The 20,298-nt window shown below is 42.1% G+C and overlaps 1 protein-coding gene across 5 annotated transcripts in view; it reads left to right on the top strand.

Annotated features, from left to right (window-relative positions):
- GOLIM4 (golgi integral membrane protein 4) overlaps positions 1-20,298 on the top strand; it is an 83,853-nt gene that overhangs the window by 60,585 nt on the left and 2,970 nt on the right. For 2 of the 5 annotated variants that reach the window (XM_005201743.5, XM_005201744.5), the window contains 7 exons: positions 224-382; positions 4,212-4,541; positions 6,650-6,903; positions 7,357-7,439; positions 9,481-9,590; positions 12,239-12,406; positions 13,634-13,702. In XM_005201743.5, the coding sequence (XP_005201800.1) occupies positions 224-382; positions 4,212-4,541; positions 6,650-6,903; positions 7,357-7,439; positions 9,481-9,590; positions 12,239-12,406; positions 13,634-13,702 (1,173 nt within the window). The remainder of the gene's footprint in view (positions 1-223; positions 383-4,211; positions 4,542-6,649; positions 6,904-7,356; positions 7,440-9,480; positions 9,591-12,238; positions 12,407-13,633; positions 13,703-20,298) is intronic. The other 3 variants (XM_015472769.3, NM_001205553.2, XM_024990891.2) reach the window with 2 other exon arrangements.

The raw sequence follows: 20,298 nt of genomic DNA on the forward strand, positions 1-20,298 counted from the left end.
TCTCTGTTCCCTTTAACTCTAATTCTAATTTGCATGTGATTAAAAATGGTTGAGCATGTCCAAGTAAGTATAGCTAGTGCATGGAAACAGTCTGCATATTTTTCCTCTCTTGCATTTAGGTATAATATTTTTATCTAGTCCTCCACTGAACCATCTATGAATGATATCCTTTTCCCTCCTCAAATTGTGCAATTTGCATCCAATTGTGCAATTTGTAATGCAGACTCAAGTTGCAGAATATAAACAACTGAAAGATACACTGAATAGGATTCCAAGCTTTCGAAAACCAGAACAAACAGAACAGCAAAATATCACCCAGGTGGCACATTCTCCACAAGGTGACAGCACAGCAAGAGACAAGTCGCCTGGAGAGCCTCGGGAGGTAAGAGTTGGGAACTGGCCTGTGGTCGAGTCATTTTCTCTGTCAAGCTGTTCTCAGGTGAACTGCTCTAAATATGGTCAGCTCTTCTTGCGGAACATTGATTCTCAAATTTTAGCAAATATCAAGAGTTCCCCATTAGGGCTGTTAAAACAGGAAGAGCTGTTTTCAGCCCACAGGTTGGGCTTCCCAGGTGGCTCAGCAGTAAAGAATCCACCTGCTAAAGCAGGAGACTCAGGTTCAATCCCTGGGTCGAGAAGATCTCCTAGAAGAAGAAATGGCAACCCACTCCAGTATTCTTGCCTGGAGAATCCCATGGACAGAGGAGCCTGGTGGGCTAGTCCATGGGGTCACAAAGAGTCAGACATGACTGAGCAACTGAACAACAAGCCTATAGGTTCAGCTAATTTGGGATGAAACCTGAGGATCTGCATTTCTGTTTCAGCTGGCCTGGTGATGTACTCTTTGAGAACTGCTGTCCTGTTTTCTGACAAACACTAAACTAGTTTTATTTCTTCATATGGGTCTATTTGGTTGAAAGAAGCTATCATGTCTGAGTATTTTAAGGTTTTTTTGGGGGGGGGATTGGGGTAGAGTAAGAAGGTTAAATGATTGTGAGGATATTATATGATAATCAGCCCACTCAAGTACTAAGTTGATAATATATTTGAACTTGATACTGTACTAGGTCATATAGCATATGTCAAAGTTTGTATTTTAAGACCTTCATGAAACTGCAAGAGAGTAAGGTCTAAAAACAGAATCCACTCTTTTGTATTCCTGTTCTTTATAAAATTAAGTCTTGTTGTTTAAGAATGTCTCCTAAGTGGAGCATCCCAAATGGTGTCACCCATATGATTAATTCTTACCGAGTTGCTTTTGTAATCAGATCTTTCCCCTGACAAACACACTGTAAACAATGAGTGTTTGAGAAGGCTCCCCAGCTCGTCTTCTCATCATCTTATAGGAATAATTAAGTTGGTATAAGTGGACTTCACTTGAATCTTCAGTCTGAGCAAAGCATTCCTTCACGGACAGCTTCTGTGTCCTGGATACTTACTCTTTGTCTGGGTCTTACATTGCTCTGAACTTCAGAAAACACAGTCAGTGCCCTGGTGTGGGAACTGGTTCTGTTCTCCATCCAAGTTCAACTGGATTGATCTTTTAATGACTCTGACTTTTTTTTAGTTTTTCTATCTATGAAATGGAGGTAATAGTTACTTGCCCTAACCTTTCTCACAGGGATGCTGTGGAGATAAATGACAGGTATTTGAATGCACTTAGAATCCTTCAGAGAAATATTTCCTATAAAGCCAGCCAGCGTGCTTGCTAAGTTGCCTCAGTCATGTCTGACCCTTTGCAACCCCATGGACTGTACCCTGCCAGGCTCCTCTGTCCATGGGATTCTCCGGGCAAGAATACTGGAGTGGGTTGCCATTTCCTTCTCCAGGGGATCTTCCCAACCCAGGGATTGAACCTATATCTCTTGATTCTCCTGCATTGGCAGGCAGTTTCTTTACCACTCTAAAGCCAGTTCAGTTCAGTTGCTCAGTCATGTCCGACTCTTTGCGACCCCATGGACTGCAGCATGCCAGGCTTCCCTGTCCATCACCAACTCCCGGAGCTTACTCAAACTCATGTTCATTGAGTTGGTGATGCCCTCCAACCATCTCATCCTCTGTTGTCCCCTTCTTCTCCCGCCTTCAGTCTTTCCCAGCATCAGGGTCTTTTCCATTGAGTCAGTTCTTCACATCAGTTGGCCAAAGTATTGGAGTTTCAGCTTCAGCATCAGTCCTTCCAATGAATATTCAGGACTGATTTCCTTTAGGATGGACTGGTTGGATCTGGTTGCAGTCCAAGGGACTCTCAGGAGTCTTCTCCAACACCACAGTTTAAAAGCATCAATTCTTCGGCAGTCAGCTTTCTTTATAGTCCAACTCTCACATCCATACATGACTACTGGAAAAATCATAGCTTTGACTAGATGAACCTTTGTTGGCAAAGTAATATCTCTGCTTTTTAATATGCTGTCTAGCTTGGTCATAACTTTTCTTCCAAGGAGCAAGCGTCTTTTAATTTCATGGCTTCAGTCACCAACTGCAATGGTTCTGAACCCCCCAAAAATAAAGTCTGTCACTGTTTGCATTGTTTCCCCGTCTATTTCCCATGAAGTGATGGGACCAGATGCCATGATCTCAATTTTCTGAATGTTGAGTTTTAAGCCAACTTTTTCACTCTCCTCTTTCACTTTCATCAAGAGGCTCTTTAGTTCTTTGCTTTCTGCCATAAGTGTGATGTCATCTGCACATCTGAGGTTATTGATATTTCTCCCAGCAATCTTGATTCCAGCTTGTGCTTCATCCAGTCCAGCATTTCTCATGATGCACTCTGCATATAAGTTAAATAAGCAGGGTGACAATATACAGCCTTGATGTACTCCTTTCCCAATTTGGAACCAGTCTGTTGTTCCATGTCCAGTTCTAACTGTTGCTTCTTGACCTTCTTACAGGTTTCTCAAGAGGCAGGTCAGGTGGTCTAGTATTCCCATCTCTTTAAGAATTTTCCATACTTTGTTGTGATCCACATAGTCAAAGGCTTTGGCATAGTCAACAAAGCAGAAATAGATGTTTTTCTGGAACTTCTTGCTTTTTCGATGATCCAACAGATGTTGGCGATTTGATCTCTGGTTCTTCTGCATTTTCTAAAACCAGCTTCAACATCTGGAAGTTCACAGTTCCCATACTGGTGAAGCCTGGCTTGGAGAATTTTGAGCATTACTTTGCTAGCCTGACAGTAAAGCCAGGGTACTATCAATTCACACTTTCCAGGTATGCAAGGACTTGATAAGATGTGTACCTCCAGAAGCTGTCCTCAAGTGTCTGAGAAAAGACTTTTTCCCTTGGTTTATTTATTTATACAGTCCAGTTTCTCAGTTATGTTTCTGCTAATTCAAGAAGAGAGCTTCACATTTATTTCAATTATGGGACAGTCTGACCAAACAAAATATTTTTCCTGATAAAGAAAAATCAGGAGGATTTGGCAGGAGGAAGAGCAGTGACACATTTCCCTATTGATGTTGTGTTTACTTCATTCTGCCCCTTTTTTCTAAGAAATAAAGACCATATAGAAATCTCTGACGCTTTCAGAGAAAACTGATTTAAGTTCACCAATTTTAGAAGAGGAGTTCTCTGTAGAAAAAAACCTATCTTTTTTTTTTCTTCAGAGTTTTCTGTATTAATAATATAAAATATTCACAGACTTTCTCTGGTGTACAAAGAAATATTACTTTTAATACATTAAAATGTTTTATTGTACCTGATTTAATGGACACTATTTTACATGGATGTCCATTAGTAATGGCATTCTTTTTTTATATTAGGTAACAAAAATCAAAGCTAACTCATCCTCAATTTGATCTTATCCTTTTCTTTTCAAATAATTATTGAAGACAAAATTTACATCAAAGAAAATTGTGTAAGTATTCAATCACTTGAAGTATGAGGATTTTGCCTTTTTATTCTGAGAGAACAGGAGTTAGACTGCTTTTGAGGGCAGAGTCTACTGAGATGTGGTCACTTACAGGCTTTACTTTTAGGTTACTTACGGTATGCTTCCCGTGATGAAATTTTGCTTATGTTATCTCTATTTTATAGGTGAGATTACACAGTGAGAAGAGTTAAGTGACTCCATTGCAGCCATACTTTTCAGTCAGGACTCTATATTTCTAGACTCCAGGATTTTGCTTATGTTATAACCCTGTATGGTAATAAAGAAATTCTGTCACTACTTTCAAACTAGAGGAGTGTCATTTCCAGTGATGTGCTTGACCTAGGTGTCTCGAAATAGTGAAGTGTGGCAGAACCATGAAGCAGCCCCTGGAAGAACAGAGGAAACAAAACCTTACCCTTCCACCCAGAAGGAGGCAGAACTTCAGGCTCCCGCAGAACTGACCCGGCAAGAAGCAGGACCCAAGGAGCCGGAGGAGCGACAGGTGGAGGAGGAGCACAGGCGGGCCCTGGAGGAGGAGGCCATGGAGCAGGTCGGGCGGCCTGAGCACCTCGAGGAGGAGCACGACCCATCACCCGAGGAGCAGGATCGGGAGTGGACGGAACAGCGTGAACGAAAGGAAGCCAGACTTGCCGCAGGGGAGGTTCACGCTGAGGTATGAGGTTGCCCAACCAGTCGGCTGGGGTAGAGGTTGTGGCTTTGTTTCTACATAATGTTGACCTATGAACAAGGAGAGTTTGAACCTCGCAGGGCCACTTCTGTAAGGATTTTTCTAGTAAACACTAGAAAATCCGTGTTTGGTTGAATCTGAACATGGGAAACTGAGACAGAAGGGCCCCCACAGGGAGGCTGTGGAGGATCCGTACATACAGAGGGCTGACTAAAAGTTATATGAAGATTCTCACTGTGCTGCGGGTCCATGCCCCTAACCCCTACATTGTTCAAGGGTCAACTGCATCAAGGGAAAAGCCCATGTGTAACAATCTCTAAAATAAAATGGGGGTGATTTCACTAAATCTTCCATGTACTTATTTAAATGTTCTGTTGTGACATTAGTAGCACAGCTGCCTTACTCCAGAAAGGTGACTGGGGAAAAGAGAAGGTGCTGTAGGTGTTTATTTGTCAAGAATGCACAGTAGGGTGGGGGTAGGAGGGAGGCTCAACAGGGAGGGGATATGTGTATATTAAAACTGACTCATGTTGTTGTACAGCAGAAATCAAAACATTGTAAAGCAGTTATCCTCCAATTAAAGTTTTTTAAAAAAGGAAGAGAAAGAGAAAAGAGTGCACAGTAAGGGAGACTTGGGCACATCCCTTTAACAGACTAGGAAACTAGATGGTCACCTCATCCTGCACTTTCTCAGTCTGTGCTCAAGGCCCATGGGCATCTTGATGCCAAGAAGTGACTCATTTTCTGTGATCAAGGGTGCTTGTCTCCCTGTTCACTTACTGTTAAATCCTGTGTTGGCTTTCACATATTCAAATTCAGGGTGGTTAGTAAGTCATCAAAAGCTGAGGGTTTGCCACTGGGTGAGTGTGTTTAACCAGTGTCTGCTCAAGCTGAGCATTCCCCTCTGCAAATGAGCACTGCCCTCTCACTCCACTCCCCTTTCACTCCATTCCCCTCTCACTCCACTGAGCGCTCCCTTCTCCATATGAGCACTCCCCTCTCACTCCACACCCCTCTTACTCCACTGAGCACACCCCTCTCACATAAGTAAGACTCATGAAAACATTATTATTATAAATGATACTTTAAAAGAACTGAGAGCAACACTGAAGCAGCCAGATATTTTTATTACACAGCCTCTAAGGTAATACTGACAACAATCTACCTGGCTCTTACATGAATGCTGATCATCCTTTATTTACATCTCTGAAGCTCTGTTTGCTCTCAAACTTTTCAAGACTTCAAGCTGCTAGAGGATTGGCTGAGCAGGTGTAAAGGCACCTGTAGGTTTACTCTTAGACTGTTGCACACTTAGTGTGAAGAAGCCTCTCCCAGTCTTGCATCCATAAGCTTTCCTCCAAAATAATTCCCTACTAGGTTTAATTTCCCTCAACCACGCACCCTCTTTCCTTTGGTGAGAGTTGTACGTGCTTGTATTAGTTGGGGGATGGAGGAGAGAGTGGTAGATTGCTTAATGGAAGCAGACTTTAAGAATTCCTGGATCAGATTTTCCTTTAATCTGAAAATCCTCTCCTCATCCATTTTTTATTTCTTTGAAGGAAAGTGATTCTGCCTCTCCACCCTAACCTGAAATTTGACCTTTTTTGGCTCTGCTTAGCCTGAGATTGGTGTATGCTTTGCTGGAATTAATTAGCTTCCCAAAGTCTTCAGGTCTTCATGGAAAAGCCTTAGCCTCAACTTCAGCTCAGACATTGCCCCAATTAGTCTGAGGTTATTAAGTGCCCACTTATACCAAAGTCTTTTGAGCATACATTTAATTAAAGCTGAAACATTTCTTCTGTTGTGTCCTTTTCCATTTGAGAGGGAGCACATTAAAAATATCTGCATTAATGCCAACAGCAGGGGAAGGTCAAAGGAAGCCAAGCTTCTTGCTAAAAGAAGCCAAGGGTGATTCAGAGAGAGTAGGGAACTAGCAGTGGAGTCCGGCAGTGGGTGGTGTTGGACCTAACATACAAGACAGTTGATCTGACAGAGAGGTATTAATAAACCAGCCCTGCCTTCTGCCCGTGTCATGAGAAATGGGTGAAGGGCAGACCCAGGGCACCCGACTGCTCTTGCTCACTGTTCCCCAGGTGCATCCTTCAGCCAAGCCAGTCACCAGACTCCAGTCGCCGTATGAGGAGCAGCTGGAACAGCAGAGGCTGGCGGTGCAGCGGGCGGAGGAGGCCCAGCGGCTGAGGGAGGAGCAGGAGGCCCTGCACCAGCAGCGGCTGCAGGGACACTTGCTACGGCAGCACCAGCAGCAGCAGCTCCTCGCCAGGGAGACAGCCCGACAGCAGCAGGATGGGCTCCAGGAGGGCCGGCTGCAGCGCCCCGAGCAGCCACGGTAGCCTTCTGACCGACCTGGATAGCTTGGCCTCCAGTGTCCACAGGCAGATTAAAGACAGCTCCTCGTAGTCCTTCCCTGTGAACTGGAGGGGCTCCTCTTGCTCATGGGAGCTGAGGCTGAACTGAAAATCAAATTCTAAATATTTAACTTCCAAAATAATCAACATTTTTTTTTTCTGCCTGAAAGTAACAGTTTACATCTCCAATTAACCTGTCAGGTGTTGTGCTAGCTTCATTTTAGTTTTTGAAAAGCATTTTATCTTTTATAAGGTATCCTTTGAAAGTGTACCTGGAATCCTTATTAAACCTAATTGGATACATTTAGGAAATATATTTATGGCTTTTAAAAGAATTTTGAAAAATTCATTGGTAACTCTCTTTAAAGATAAACGACTTATGTCAAACTGTGCTACTAGTGTCCCGGAGTTGATGACTGTTTGTTTCCTTGCAGGCAGCAAGCTCGTTACGATGCTGTGGATAATGATATCGTTCAGGGAGCGGAGGACCAGGGCATCCAGGAAGAGGAAGGAGGTGGTGAGCCTCTTAGATGATGAATGTTTTAATAAAACTGCTGGGTAATATATAATGTCAACTCAGAGACATATGCATACCTGTGTACAGGTTTCTCCTGCTCTCTGAGAGTGTTCCTTTGAAACTGTTTGTAAGCTGAAATGGTGTAGATCGAAGAAACAATTACCATAGGACACATCTTGCTAACGGATACACAAAATAAATTGAGATAAAGCACAGATGCTCACCAGCACATTCAGAGCTCTGGGGGTGTGAGGTTGAGATGCTGAATGTAGGTCCTGGAAAGGAGGTGGGTGGTGCCATTCTTGCTTCTCTGCTCAGGTGTGTGCTGCCTCCATACCTGCTTTCTCTCTCTACAAATGAAACACTAAATGGCTATTTTTGCTTTCACCTATTTTCATAAAATTGAACATCCTCTTCCGATTTCTTTCAGTTAGCCAAAACAGGTACTAATATAGATCTTTCATAAAAGCGAAATGGCATAAAACAAACTTTCAAAAAGTGGAGGGTACCTATATGTACAGAGATTTGTGCACCATATGTCTTTTGTTGTCACTGATATGTTTTCCTTTATCCTCCCAAAAAGTTCACATTGATGGCCTGAATCAACCCAAGATAATCTGTTTGCTCTCTGCCATTTTAAAGTAGAGAGGAAATAGTGCTTTACTCTTCTTACATGGAAGGCTTGCTTGCATGCTCTGTCGTGTCTGACTCTGCAACTCCATGAAGTGTAGCCCACCAGGCTCCTCTGTCCATGGGATTCTCGAGGCAAGAATGCTGGAGTGGGTTGCCATTTCCTACTCCAGGGGATCTTCCCACACAGGGTTCAAACTCTCATCTTCTGTGTCTCCTGCATTGGCAAGCAGATTGTTTAGCTGAGCCAGATTGTTTACCGCTGTGCCGCCACCTGGGAAACCCCTAAACTTCTTGTACGTTAATACTTATTTTTATTTCTAGCACATTGTCGTAGGAATATTAGGCTTTAGGAAACCTCTACATTTTCTTCTTACCTTGGAGACATATAGATTATTACCTTGAAAGTTTTTCAAATTAAGTCACTAGTAGCTTTCATTCGTGGTACACATCTATATGTCACTTAACAAATACTGCCTACTGTGATAGCAGAACTAGAGAATAACCGTCTCTCTGGCAACGCTAACACTTAGCTGTGTATCCTTTCCTTAAAGAATCTAATGGAAGGTGATTACCGAACTCCCTCTATAGCCTATTCTGATATTTTATAGCTCTGATAGTCAAGAAATTGTTTTCCTTATGTGCCCCCATGCAACACTTGAAGCTTTTTTGTTCCATTATCAGTAAAGACTAGAGAACCATTTGTTCTCCCTTTTATTTAATGGATCCCTTGGTGCACTTGAAACATAATAGTAAGTTACCTGTATCTTTATTTTCTACAGGCTAAATACTCTCCATGTATTTAACCTTTCCTCTGATATCTGTGTGTGTGTTCTTGTCTAAATTCTCTGTATTGAAATATTTTTTTCAAAAAGTAACAAGTAAATGTGTGAGTATAAATATGTGATGTTTGTGGTATCATCACTACCACCTCAGAGAACACAAGATGGGCTGAATTTGTTTTTGAGCTTCACAAATGGGGTTACCATTTCTTTCATTTCCTGAAATAGCATCCGTTTCTTCTTTTGGTACCTTGCTATTTTCTCTGACATTACCAAAATTTTGTCAATAATTTTAGTGATGTTCAATTGATTGGGCTTTATTTTATGGAGAAAGTTTCTATCATTGTTTTTGGCATAATGGGGTAAAATTCAGCTTCTGTTGTAAACATGTGTTTTAGAGAGTTAGAATATGTCAGTTATCCACATTGTCTCTGTAGATATAGGGACTGGGAAAAAGATAACTTTCAGAAAAGCTGAGACGTGTACTTTATGTTGAGCTAACCTAAAAGAAGAGAGTGAGTGATGTGGTCTGTAGGAAAGCCCACCAGTAGCTTGGCTTGGCTTGGCTTTAAAAGGGAAGAATCCTGTCTGGTTCACTGGGGCTGACAAGGGTTCCTTTGATTTGCTAGCCTATGAGAGAGATAACCAGCACCAAGACGAGGCAGAAGAAGACCCAGAGAATGGACATGAGCTGCAAGAACAAGGGCCCCATGAAGCTGACCCAGAATCCGAGGGAGATGTAAGTGTCCTCTCATCCGGTCATGACCCTTGGGAACTCACAAGGCAGAAAGGAAATATAAAGGTTTACCTGACTCTGTAACTCCAGCTCCACGTGGTTTACATAATTATATGGTAACTGTTAACTGTCAACCATGGGGTGTTTGTGTGATGAGAATGGGTTAAAGGTTGCTCAGGGAAAACATCCAGGGAGTTGCCCTCTGGGGACTTTAGTAAAATTAAAATAGAAGAGCAAAAAGAGGCACTGTAGTATGTAGTAATTCTGAAAGATGAAAAAGAAAACACAACAAAGCAAATGTGGGAATTAGAGAGAGAACCCAAGAAAGGAGGTCAGCCACCATGGAGCACGCTGAGCAGTCTGCTCGGTTGTGAATGTGTGTCCTGCGACTGTGTAATCTCTCAGCAGTCCGGTGACTATTTCAGTAAACACACAGCTAAGAATGTGAGGTTTGAGAAATGAAAAACATTTCCCAGATACCATATTGCCATAGAAAAATTAGAGTATTAACAAGTAGAGATATAATAACCAAAGCTATTCTTTTCATTTACGCAAGAAAGGACCAAGTCTCCCAGTTCAGTTGGGTGGTATGGGACCTTGACCTTGCCTGTAAGTGTGTCTTTGCACTTAGGCGTAGATGATTTTGACAACTTACTGTAGCTCTCCTGTCATCTTTTGCTAGCAAATCAACCACCACATTTATAGAATGTGGTCCTCTGGGTCCTGCTGTCCTCTGGGCCCTGTTTATGTTGGTCCAATGGACTGAGAGGAGGAGGATTGATACTCTTTCTTGATAAGCACTGACAAAGTCTTCCCGAGCTGCTTGAAGCAACCTCGATGGAAACGGCTTTCCCCTATGACTTGCACGGAGAGGTGGTAGGATATATCTACCCACTAGCTCCTCAATCAGCAGTTCTCCAAGTATGCTCCAGGGAACCCTAGCCCTGAAATATTGTCAGGAAAGGATAAGAGCTATAGATAACAGGAGAGTATGAGAGAGCCAGAGGATGTGTAGGAGCAAGAGAGCGAGTATGCAAGAGCCTGAGAGCGATGGAGGGCACAGGGGAAGGGTGGGTATTCCAGTTCCTGACTTTTGGGAAATGCTGTCTGTCTTGATTGGTTACCTGACTGCATAATCCTTCACTCTCCTTTCATCGGTTGATTTGCTCTAGATAACACGTTGGGAAATGTTGGCCTTTCTACTGTGCCTTCCCTTAATTAGAAATTATTAGCCTGCTTGTCTCTCTGTCTCACCTGGTTTTTTTTTTTTTTTTTAATTAGGAACATTTTTGTCTAGCTTCACTGAGGTTTAATGAATCATCCTTTTTTTTTAATATCTAACAACTGTGCCTATTAAACCTTTTTTATTACTTGGCTAGAGTTAGAGCTAATCTGTATATTTTTATAAACTTTTGCAAAGGACATTCAGTACTTTTTGCCCTGAAGAAAACATGTTACATTTCCCCTATATTTCCACACAGTTTATTGATAACACACAAAAGGAAATCCATATGACAAGATTGTGGAGTAACTGGAGTTTAGTGTGAAGGTTATGATTTGTCACTCTGTATCCCCAAGAAAAGTGTCACTTTGTTCTTGAACAAAGTATTTAGCCAGGGAGGTACAGATAATACATCAGCTGAGACTGCAGTGAGCTCTTGAACATGTTCAAGGCTCTGAAGTGAATTGAAGTAGAATTTTGTGGTCTGGAGACTAAATCTCACTCAGGCTTCCCTGTCTTTGGGAAGCATTTGCTGCTTCAGTGAAGTGTCCTGTTGATGACCCCAGTGTGATCAGGGACGCTCCTACAAGCATCATCATTTCCGCCCAGCTCACACTCTAAAAATCTGAATCTTTATGAGGGTGTATATGATTTTGAAAGGTGCTTTGCGATCATAAGTGGGACATCCAGATAATTCTAAAGTTGATAATATGAAGGGCATTTGTTGAACACAATAACCGAGAACTACTTGAGAGGTAGGATGGGTTGGGGGAGGTATTTTTCAAAATATTTATATCACCAGAAGTTAAGCCCATTCCCTCTTATTTTGTGTCTTATCAGTGCAGCATCTCTTAGCTTCACATCTCTTAGCTTCTTAGATCCACACTAGAATGTGATGGCCTGCTCTTGAATTAGCCTCCTCTTGTCTCCTCACAGGCCCTCTTCTTGGGTCCCTGCTGGTGTGGGCTTCGTCTCTCCTCAACTGCTTTTCACCCGCTTACATCAGCTGGTTTGCAAAGAATAACTGGTCTGTAAAAATTGACGAACTGGTGAAAGCAGTTACCATTTGCCTATCTAAATCTCTAATTTTAATGATTCATCCTATTTGGTCCTTTGGCTTTCATTAACTGTTTTTCTTGTCATCTAGTTATGCTCATATTACTTATGGCATTGGAGCTTTGAGAACTGTGTTGGAATCACTTGCAGGAAAGAAGTGCTCTTTGAACTTCTTTCTGATGCATCCGTCTCTGACAAAGCAGAGGCTTTATCTTTGGACAGCAGGATGGGTATCTGTGAGTCTTGGTAAGGACAGACCTGAGCAGTCTGGTAAAGGACAATTTAATTCTCTGTCAGCCTGTGGCCTTTCAAATGAAATTAAACTTGATCCTGGATTTTGAAGTGGTGCTTGCTTTTCATTAAAATTTTACAGAGGGCAGCTGTAGAGGATATAAACCCAGCAGATGACCCTAATAATCAAGGCGAGGATGAATTTGAAGAAGCCGGGCAAGTGAGGGAAGAAAACTTGCCAGATGAAAATGAAGAGCAAAAACAAAGTCACCAAAAGCAACAGAATGCAGAAATGGAGGAACATTTGGTGGTAAGTGGGTGCCATGATGGAGGGTGGTTTTAACCTGGGGATTTTATTATTTTTTTAATTAATTAATTTATTTTATTTGGAGGTGAATTACTTTACAATATTGTGGTAGTTTTTGCCATACATCAACATAAACCAGCCAAGGCTGTACATGTGTTCCGCCATCCTGAACCCACTCCCTCCCGACGTCCCTCCCCACCCTATCCCTCTGGGTTGTCCCAGAGCACTGGCTTTGAGTGCCCTGCTTCATGCATCAAACTTGCACTGATCATCTATTTTACATATGGTAATATACATGTTTCAATACTATTTCCTCAAATCATCCCATCCTTGCCTTTTGCCACAGAATCCAAAAGTCTGTTCTTTACATCTATGTCTCTTTTGCTGTCTTACATATAGGGTCGTTGTTACCGTCTTTCTAAATTCCATACATGTGCGTTAATACACTTTTTGGTGTTTTTCTTTCTGACTTACTTCACTCTGTATCATAGGCTCCAGTTTCATCCACCTCATTAGAACTGACTCAAATGTGTTCTTTTTAACAGCTGAGTAATATTCCATCGTGTATATGTAGCACAACTTTCTTATCCATTCGTCTGCCAATGGACATCTAGGTTGCTTCATGTCCTAGCTATTGCAAACTGTGCTGCAGTGAACATTGGGGTACATGTGTCTCTTTCAGTTCTGCTTTCCTCGGTGTGTATGCCCAGCAGTGGGATTGCTGGGTTGTATTAACCTGGGGATTTTATAAATGCCTAAAGTGAAAGTGTTAGTCTCTCAGTCATGTCTGAACCTTTGCGACCCCATGGACTATAGCCCACCAGGCTTCTCTGTCTATGGGATTCTCCAGGCAAGAATACTGGAGTGGGTTGCCAATCCCTTCTCCAGAGGATCTTCTCAACCCCGTGATCAAACCCAAGTCTCCTGCATTGTAGGCTGATTCTTTACCATCTGAGCCACCAGGGAAGCCCTATAAATGCCAGGTTTTATGTAAAAGGTTTTAGTTATGACCTGTGTGGACAGGAAGTTTACCTCACATGCAATGTGTGCACTCAGAAGGAGTGGGTCATGGGCTTCCTGGGCTTTGTTGGGAGTGATTAGTCATCATTTCCTGCCCACTGAGGCATTGAAATGCACTGTTCATGGTGGCCTGTCTGTTCTTTGTCCCAGACGACTGGAAAATGCATCTCCAGTGTTCAGTAACCTGAACCTCTCCTTTTGTTTCAACAGATGGCAGGAAACCCAGACCAGCAGGAGGACAACGTGGATGAGCAGTACCAGGAAGAAGGGGAAGAGGAGGTAGGAAGGGGGAGGGCAGGGGGCCAGACTGCTTGGGGTCTCACACTCACCTGAAAAAACCTCTCCGAATGGGCTTTCATAGAAAGGTTTAGAGAGCCGTAGGCTAGATAAGGAAGGATGGTTTAGAGGAGAAATGGACCATAGCCGTGGAGACATTTGTTTGGAAGATAATAAAAACAGGATGATAGAATTCTCTTCTCTTGTTTTCCCTAGAAATTTTGAATTAAGAAGACACTTGACCTTCCAGGAATGGCATACCTAGGTTTATGTGATCTTTGTAAAAATATTTTCTCCTGTCTCTTTCCCTCACAAGAAAGAAGAACAAAGCTCTGCCCCTTGAGAGTCTGGACAAACCTCAGAGACTTTCTCTGTAGACATGGCCACTGCTCCTGCCTCATAGCGACACCCCATGGTATCTAGCAGAACACACTTAACACCCTCCAGACATGTAAAACATTTTCACTTTTAGCCTCTTCCCTTCTAAAAATTTAGTATCTTAAATTTAACAAAGAAGAAAAGGAAAAATAGGTAAGGAGCTCAGTTGAGTAAAATGCATTTGGGTAGAATTTCTTAGCATTTCATTTTAGTTAACTTTTTATTGCAAACCCCTCGCATATTACTGTAAATTAGCTTCGTGGAGCATCTACCATGTGTAGTTGTGTGTAGTGTGTAGTGTTGTGTGTAGTGCCACAATTGTGTAGTTGATTGATTAATGCTGTTGGTTGAGCTGGTTAGTCTCAGAAGGGTACTGTAGGGACCACTGGAGCTCAGAACACAGGAATATGAAATGGATGAGGCCCAGGCCCCAGGCTCCGTGTCTCTCTGGACCAGAAAATGGTCTAGCAAATTAAAGCCCTAGTTCAGAGGCGCTTCTCAACCAGGCCTTTGCAAATGTGTGACTCTGGCCCTACGGGGAGCGGCAGGAGAGGATGGACAAGTGGCAGCCTGAACCTACCTGAGAGCCTGCTAAGAGGCCCGTGTTCTGCCTCATAGGGCAGGGCTCCCTCGGCTAAGGCTGCTGCCTTGTCTGGTTGCATTTGTCAGCTTTTCAGAGCTGATGCTGAAGTTTGTCTTTATACCAGGAAAACAGAGAAGAACATCGTTCTTTGCAGACATTGGCAACATATACCTGTAGTTTTACATGCAATCTACCTGCCTTGATCCTCTTATTCTCTTTCCTTTTTCTCATCCTGCTGTTCATCCTGCTCAAACCCCTGAGCCATATCATCAGAAGAGAGTGTTAGAGAACCTGGCAGCCTTGAATATGAAGACATATGGCAAGAGAAAGATATTCATCTGGACCTCTCTTGTAACAGGATGTCTGGACTAATATTACTTGTTTCATTATGTCCGCTGTCAGGGATCTTTTAGGGATTAAAAGAGAAGAGGCTCACCTTGACTTCTTTTTAAAAATTCAGAAGGGTAAACATAAAATTTTAATCAGTATTTACTGATTAATTTTTTTTTTTTTACTTCTGTATTCTATCAGTTAATGTGGGATCCAAGAGGGATCAAAGATAGAAAAGAAAGGCAGAGAGGTGGGAGGGAAGGAGGATGGTGACAGGCAGAGGCCCCCCCAGTGCCCAGCCCAGAACTCCGAGCTCGGCACCTCTGTCCCCACTCTCTGACCCTGGCAGACTCAGGTCATCACACCTTTTCCTTTAGTGTGGCTACCATGTGAGCTCTCAGCAGAAGCCCAGCCTGCCTCTCCTTCCCTGGGTACCTTTCCCCTCTGCCCTCTAAGTGTCCTTTGTTCAGGCTGGATTTTATTTTTTTGGCAGTTCCTGAGGTGCTTAGTTATTGGATTTTCCCACCTCTTTCCACTGTTCTCAGTTCTTCCCTTGCTGAGGGAGAATTTCCATATACCAGTCAAGACCTAGTAATAGAGACGAAGTTCTCAGCGGAGTGCAGCAAAATGAGAAAAACAAAGAGGGTTGCTGTATGTGAGAATACATAGCCTGTTGTCTATGAGTGCCGTGTATGTGAGCACTCAAAACTGTAAAATGCAGGGTAATGTGCATCGTTCTTCTCTTCCTTAAGCCTCAGAGGCTTCCAGCTGACCCCTGAGATGTAAGGCCCATTGCCACCATTGGCTCCCCTCCCTTCCAGTCCACCATCAACCTGCCTTCTTGTCACATTTGCCTCTAGGGAGGAATTGCATCTTGCCAGGTTGTACCTGTTCAGAGGCACAGCCCATCAGACTTGTGACTTGAACTTTGAGGGTACAGAAACCCAAAACAAGTGTGATGTTAGGAAATCTGCCCTCTCCCTGCTTTCTTTTATCATAGTGCAACAGTGTTTTCCTTCTAAGATCTAAAAACGACTGTTAACAAGCATTGATTGTTTTTGCTTTGGGATCCTTAGAAAGACATTCCTATGATAAGACATTCCTATGAAAAGCCATCCGTGTGTTGCATACTTTACAGATTTTTTTAATCTCCTTATGAGCAAATGAGACAAACTGTGACATTGCCAAAAAGTGCTGTGTGTACTTTAAAATGATTTAAATGTTTAAAAATATAGAGAGCTTAAATGACTACTGTGAAAAACCCAAGTGCTCTGTTTCCCCAATCTGAGTAAAACCAGATTGAACACTCACATAAGAACAGGTACAGGGTTTCCTGGCTGCCTTTTAGTGGCATGTTGGCCTGGGAATCACCACATCAAGAAACTGTCCAGATGGCAGAAACTCTATTAAACATTAGCCGGCAAGCAGCGGTGTCCATCACAGATTGAAGCTCTTTCCGTGATCATGTCCCATCCATCTCTCTGGATTTTAGGCTTCTTGGTTACTTAAGGGCATCCTTCTAGTTCCTGGCTCACCTCCTAAGATCTTTGATGCATCAGAGAAAGGCGTGAATACATATGGGGACTGGGTAGCTAGCCAAGTCCATTCAGATTCAAGAGATCTGTTTTGTTTTGTTTTTGCTATTTATTAGACTTTGCCACATCACATAGGGACTTTTTCTAAAATGCCTAAATCATTAGATCTTAGTAATGAGTAATTTGAGTTACTTTGTCAACAAAGGTCTGTCTAGTCAAGGCTATGGTTTTTCCAGTGGTCATGTATGGATGTGAGAGTTGAACTATAAAGAAAGCTGAGCACCAAAGAATTGATGCTTTTGAACTGTGGTGCTGGAGAAGACTCTTGAGAATCCCTTGGACTGCAAGGAGATCCAACCAGTCCATCCTAAAGGAGATCAGTCCTGGGTGTTCATTGGTAGGACTGATGTTGAAGCTGAAACTCCAGTACTTTGGCCATCTGATGTGAAGAGCTGACTCATTTGAAAAGACCCTGATGCTGGGAAAGATTGAGGGCAGGAGAAGGGGACGACAGAGGATGAGATGGCTCGATGGCATCACCTACTCAATGGACATGGGTTTGAGTGGACTCTGGGAGTTGGTGATGGCCAGGAGGCCTGGTGTGCTGCAGTTCATGGGGTCGTAAAGAGTCGGACACAACTGAATGGCTGAACTGAACTGAACTGAATGAGTAATAAGCAATGGTTCAGGGAGATATTTAAGAAAATGTTTCCATCAGGTTTAGCAGGATAATAAAGAGGGTCAAGTGTGGAAGACATAACTGGCATGTCCACATTGTAAAAAACGTAACATTTGGCAGTTATTAGTCTAAACATATTTTAAAATGACAAACTCCATATCATTTTGTCCCATTTCAGTAATGCCTTTAAGATGAGTTTAAATTACTCTTGCCCCCAAATGTAAAGAATATATTACTAGAATATTAGAAAAGTTATATTCATAAATTTGAAAAATTATAAAATTTTCATTTGTGCAATACCTAAATTAAAGAGTAATTTAAATCAATGGTTTCCACCTCAGTTTATATTGTCAGTTGATCCACAACCTAAATTTTCTACAGTAGGTTCCAAGAGAGGCAAGAACTCATGAAACAGTATTTATCTCTCTAGCCAGAGACATTCATTGTCACTCAAGTGGCTCTCAGGCTTTGCTGTGGATAAGAATCCCCTTGGAAAGTGTGTAAAACATACAGATCCCTGGATCAGACCTTACTCTTGGAGCTTCTGTTCCTGTGTGGGACCTAGGAATCGGAGTTTTTCCACAAGCTTGCAGGAATGCTGATGTTTCAGGAATACACTGTTTAAAGAAGTCTGAACCTCTTAAGACTTCTTTGCAAAATGATGTATGTCTAGGTGCCTACTTACTAAAGACTTTCTCATCAAAGTCTTAAAGCGGTCCTTGACCCCCACCATACCACACACACAAACAGAAAATTAAAAATCACTGATTTTTATCTAACCCCTTTCTTTGACAGATAAGAAATTTGAACTTCAAAGAGGTTACATAAATTTTCAGAGGTCACACAGCTTGTTATTGTTAGAACCATGATTAGACCCTACTCAGGTCTGCTTTTAAAAGCTATCATAATTAAGTATACCAAGCATAGTAACTGGGCTTCCCAGGTAGCTCAGTGGTAAAGAATCTGCCCGCCAGTGCAGGAGACGCAACAGACATGCCTTCGATTCCTGGGTTGGGAAGATCTGTAGAAGGAAATGGCAACCCACTCCAGTATTATTGCCTGGAAAATTCCATGGACAGTGGAGCCTGACGGGCTCCAGTCCGTGGGGTCACAAAGAGTAGGACACAACTGAGCATGCACGCATATGCACATTACATTAAAGCATAGTAACTAACTAGTTGATACAGGCAAGTTTTTCTTTTTAGAAATTAGTGTATACAGAAGGAATGATGGAATTAGAAAGTCACCATTTTGTAACCCCTAATTAAAACAGTTGATTTAGGAGCAGTCATCAGTGGATGACATCACCAGGTTAATGGAGGTCAGGGGATTTTACCATGGAGGGATCAGGCTGTAGCTGTCTGAGCTCACTGACCAACTTTAGCTTCACTAAAAGTAGAGCAGACAGTATATGCTTCCTGATATAATGGAAATATGAAGTCTACAGCATCATCTCTGAAAAATCTTTACTTTGCAAATTGAATCTGAATTCATTCAAGCCTTTAAGCTAACTAACTTCCTTTTGTAAGAAATGTGGAGGCTAAAGAAATAACTGACACCTCAAAGAAGCAAAGAAATCCAGAGTCTGGGTCATTTTACTGGACAATAATATAGCATTAAGGAAAAAAGAAGGAAGTGGAATTGGTGTTGGATATGACTTTTGTTTAGATTAGGACAAGCCAGATGTAAATAGACATATTTAAGACAATTGAGAAAATGTAAGTAAGGACTAGACATTAGATGATGCCATGGAATTATTTATTAGATGTGATAATGGCATTATGGTTATATAAGAAAAGTGCAATGTGTCTAGAGATGGGTAGGGCTGAAATTACATGATATCTAGAATTTTTAAGAATAATTCATCAGAAAATAAAGTGATAGGTGATGCAGGCATGGCAACATTGAGATGACCTTTGAGCCTTGGTGATGGCTATTAGGGAGTTTATTGAATCATTGTTTTTCTGTGTGCTTGAAACTTTTCATAGTAAAAACAAATGACCTTATTGTTTATACAGCTTGGAGAGTTGCAGAGCCAAGGATTTAATCTAGCTCTCTCTGACTCCATGGTCTGTATTGGGTTGGCAGGCTACAGGCCTGGGTCTATTTTATAAGTGAAGCCTTACTGGAACAAAAGCCATGCCTTTTTGTGTACATGTCGTCTAAGGCCACTGCTACGCTAGACTTGGGTAATTGCTACAGAGACTTGATGGCCAAGAAAGCCTGGATATTTACTATCTGGCCCTTTATAGCAAACATGTGCTAACCCTGATTTATTCTTTTCACTGTACCACAGTCTCAAGGCAGTTCCCTCCCAGCCCCAACTACAGTATTTACTGTTCACTAGTGTATTTTCATTATAAAGGCCATATAAGACGTGTCTTTTCACTGAAATCAACTGGGACACTTTAGCAATTTTCAATTAGTGAGACCTTAGTACAGTCGGCAGTAAGTGCTTCACTGTTTCCACTGTAATGTCCTGGGGAGTGTTGTCATTCCGTGACTAAGGGCCGAAGAGATGTCATTGGCCACTGCTACAGCCTACGGTGAGGCAGAAGTGTCTTCTTTATAGCTCGCTCTACCAGGACACGTAAATACAAAATATCCTCTATATCTGTCCCCGCAATGTATTTATTTGATTCCAGTGTGGTATAGGGGCTGTGAGTCCAGCCAACAATGGACTGGTTAGACAAGACTCATGAAGGCTGGCATCTTTGAAGGTTCATCTTTGTAGACTTTTAACAGGTCAGGGTCCCTCCAGAGTGAGTCTGATGGGTGCCGTTCATTCTGCTGAACCTGGGCTATGGACACCTTGATGCAGCCCTTAATTTGTTGTTCCTTAATTATAACACCAGTGTACTTTCTTTTTCTTGCCCATTTCTGGGATATTTAACACATATATACTGCCCCCCACACACACACACAAATTAGGTAATTTTGTGTTACTCAAGACTTACTCTTATGCCATTGTCATAGTTAAGTTATAAAATATATCACCCTCTATTTTCATAGATGTGATTATTAAATAGAGATTTAATGATCAAAAATATTTGAATTCTCTGATTTGCATTTTGAGATAATCAGAATCAATGAC

This window comes from Bos taurus, chromosome 1 (assembly GCF_002263795.3).
Source record: "Bos taurus isolate L1 Dominette 01449 registration number 42190680 breed Hereford chromosome 1, ARS-UCD2.0, whole genome shotgun sequence".
In the NCBI taxonomy this organism is placed as follows: domain Eukaryota; kingdom Metazoa; phylum Chordata; class Mammalia; order Artiodactyla; family Bovidae; genus Bos; species Bos taurus.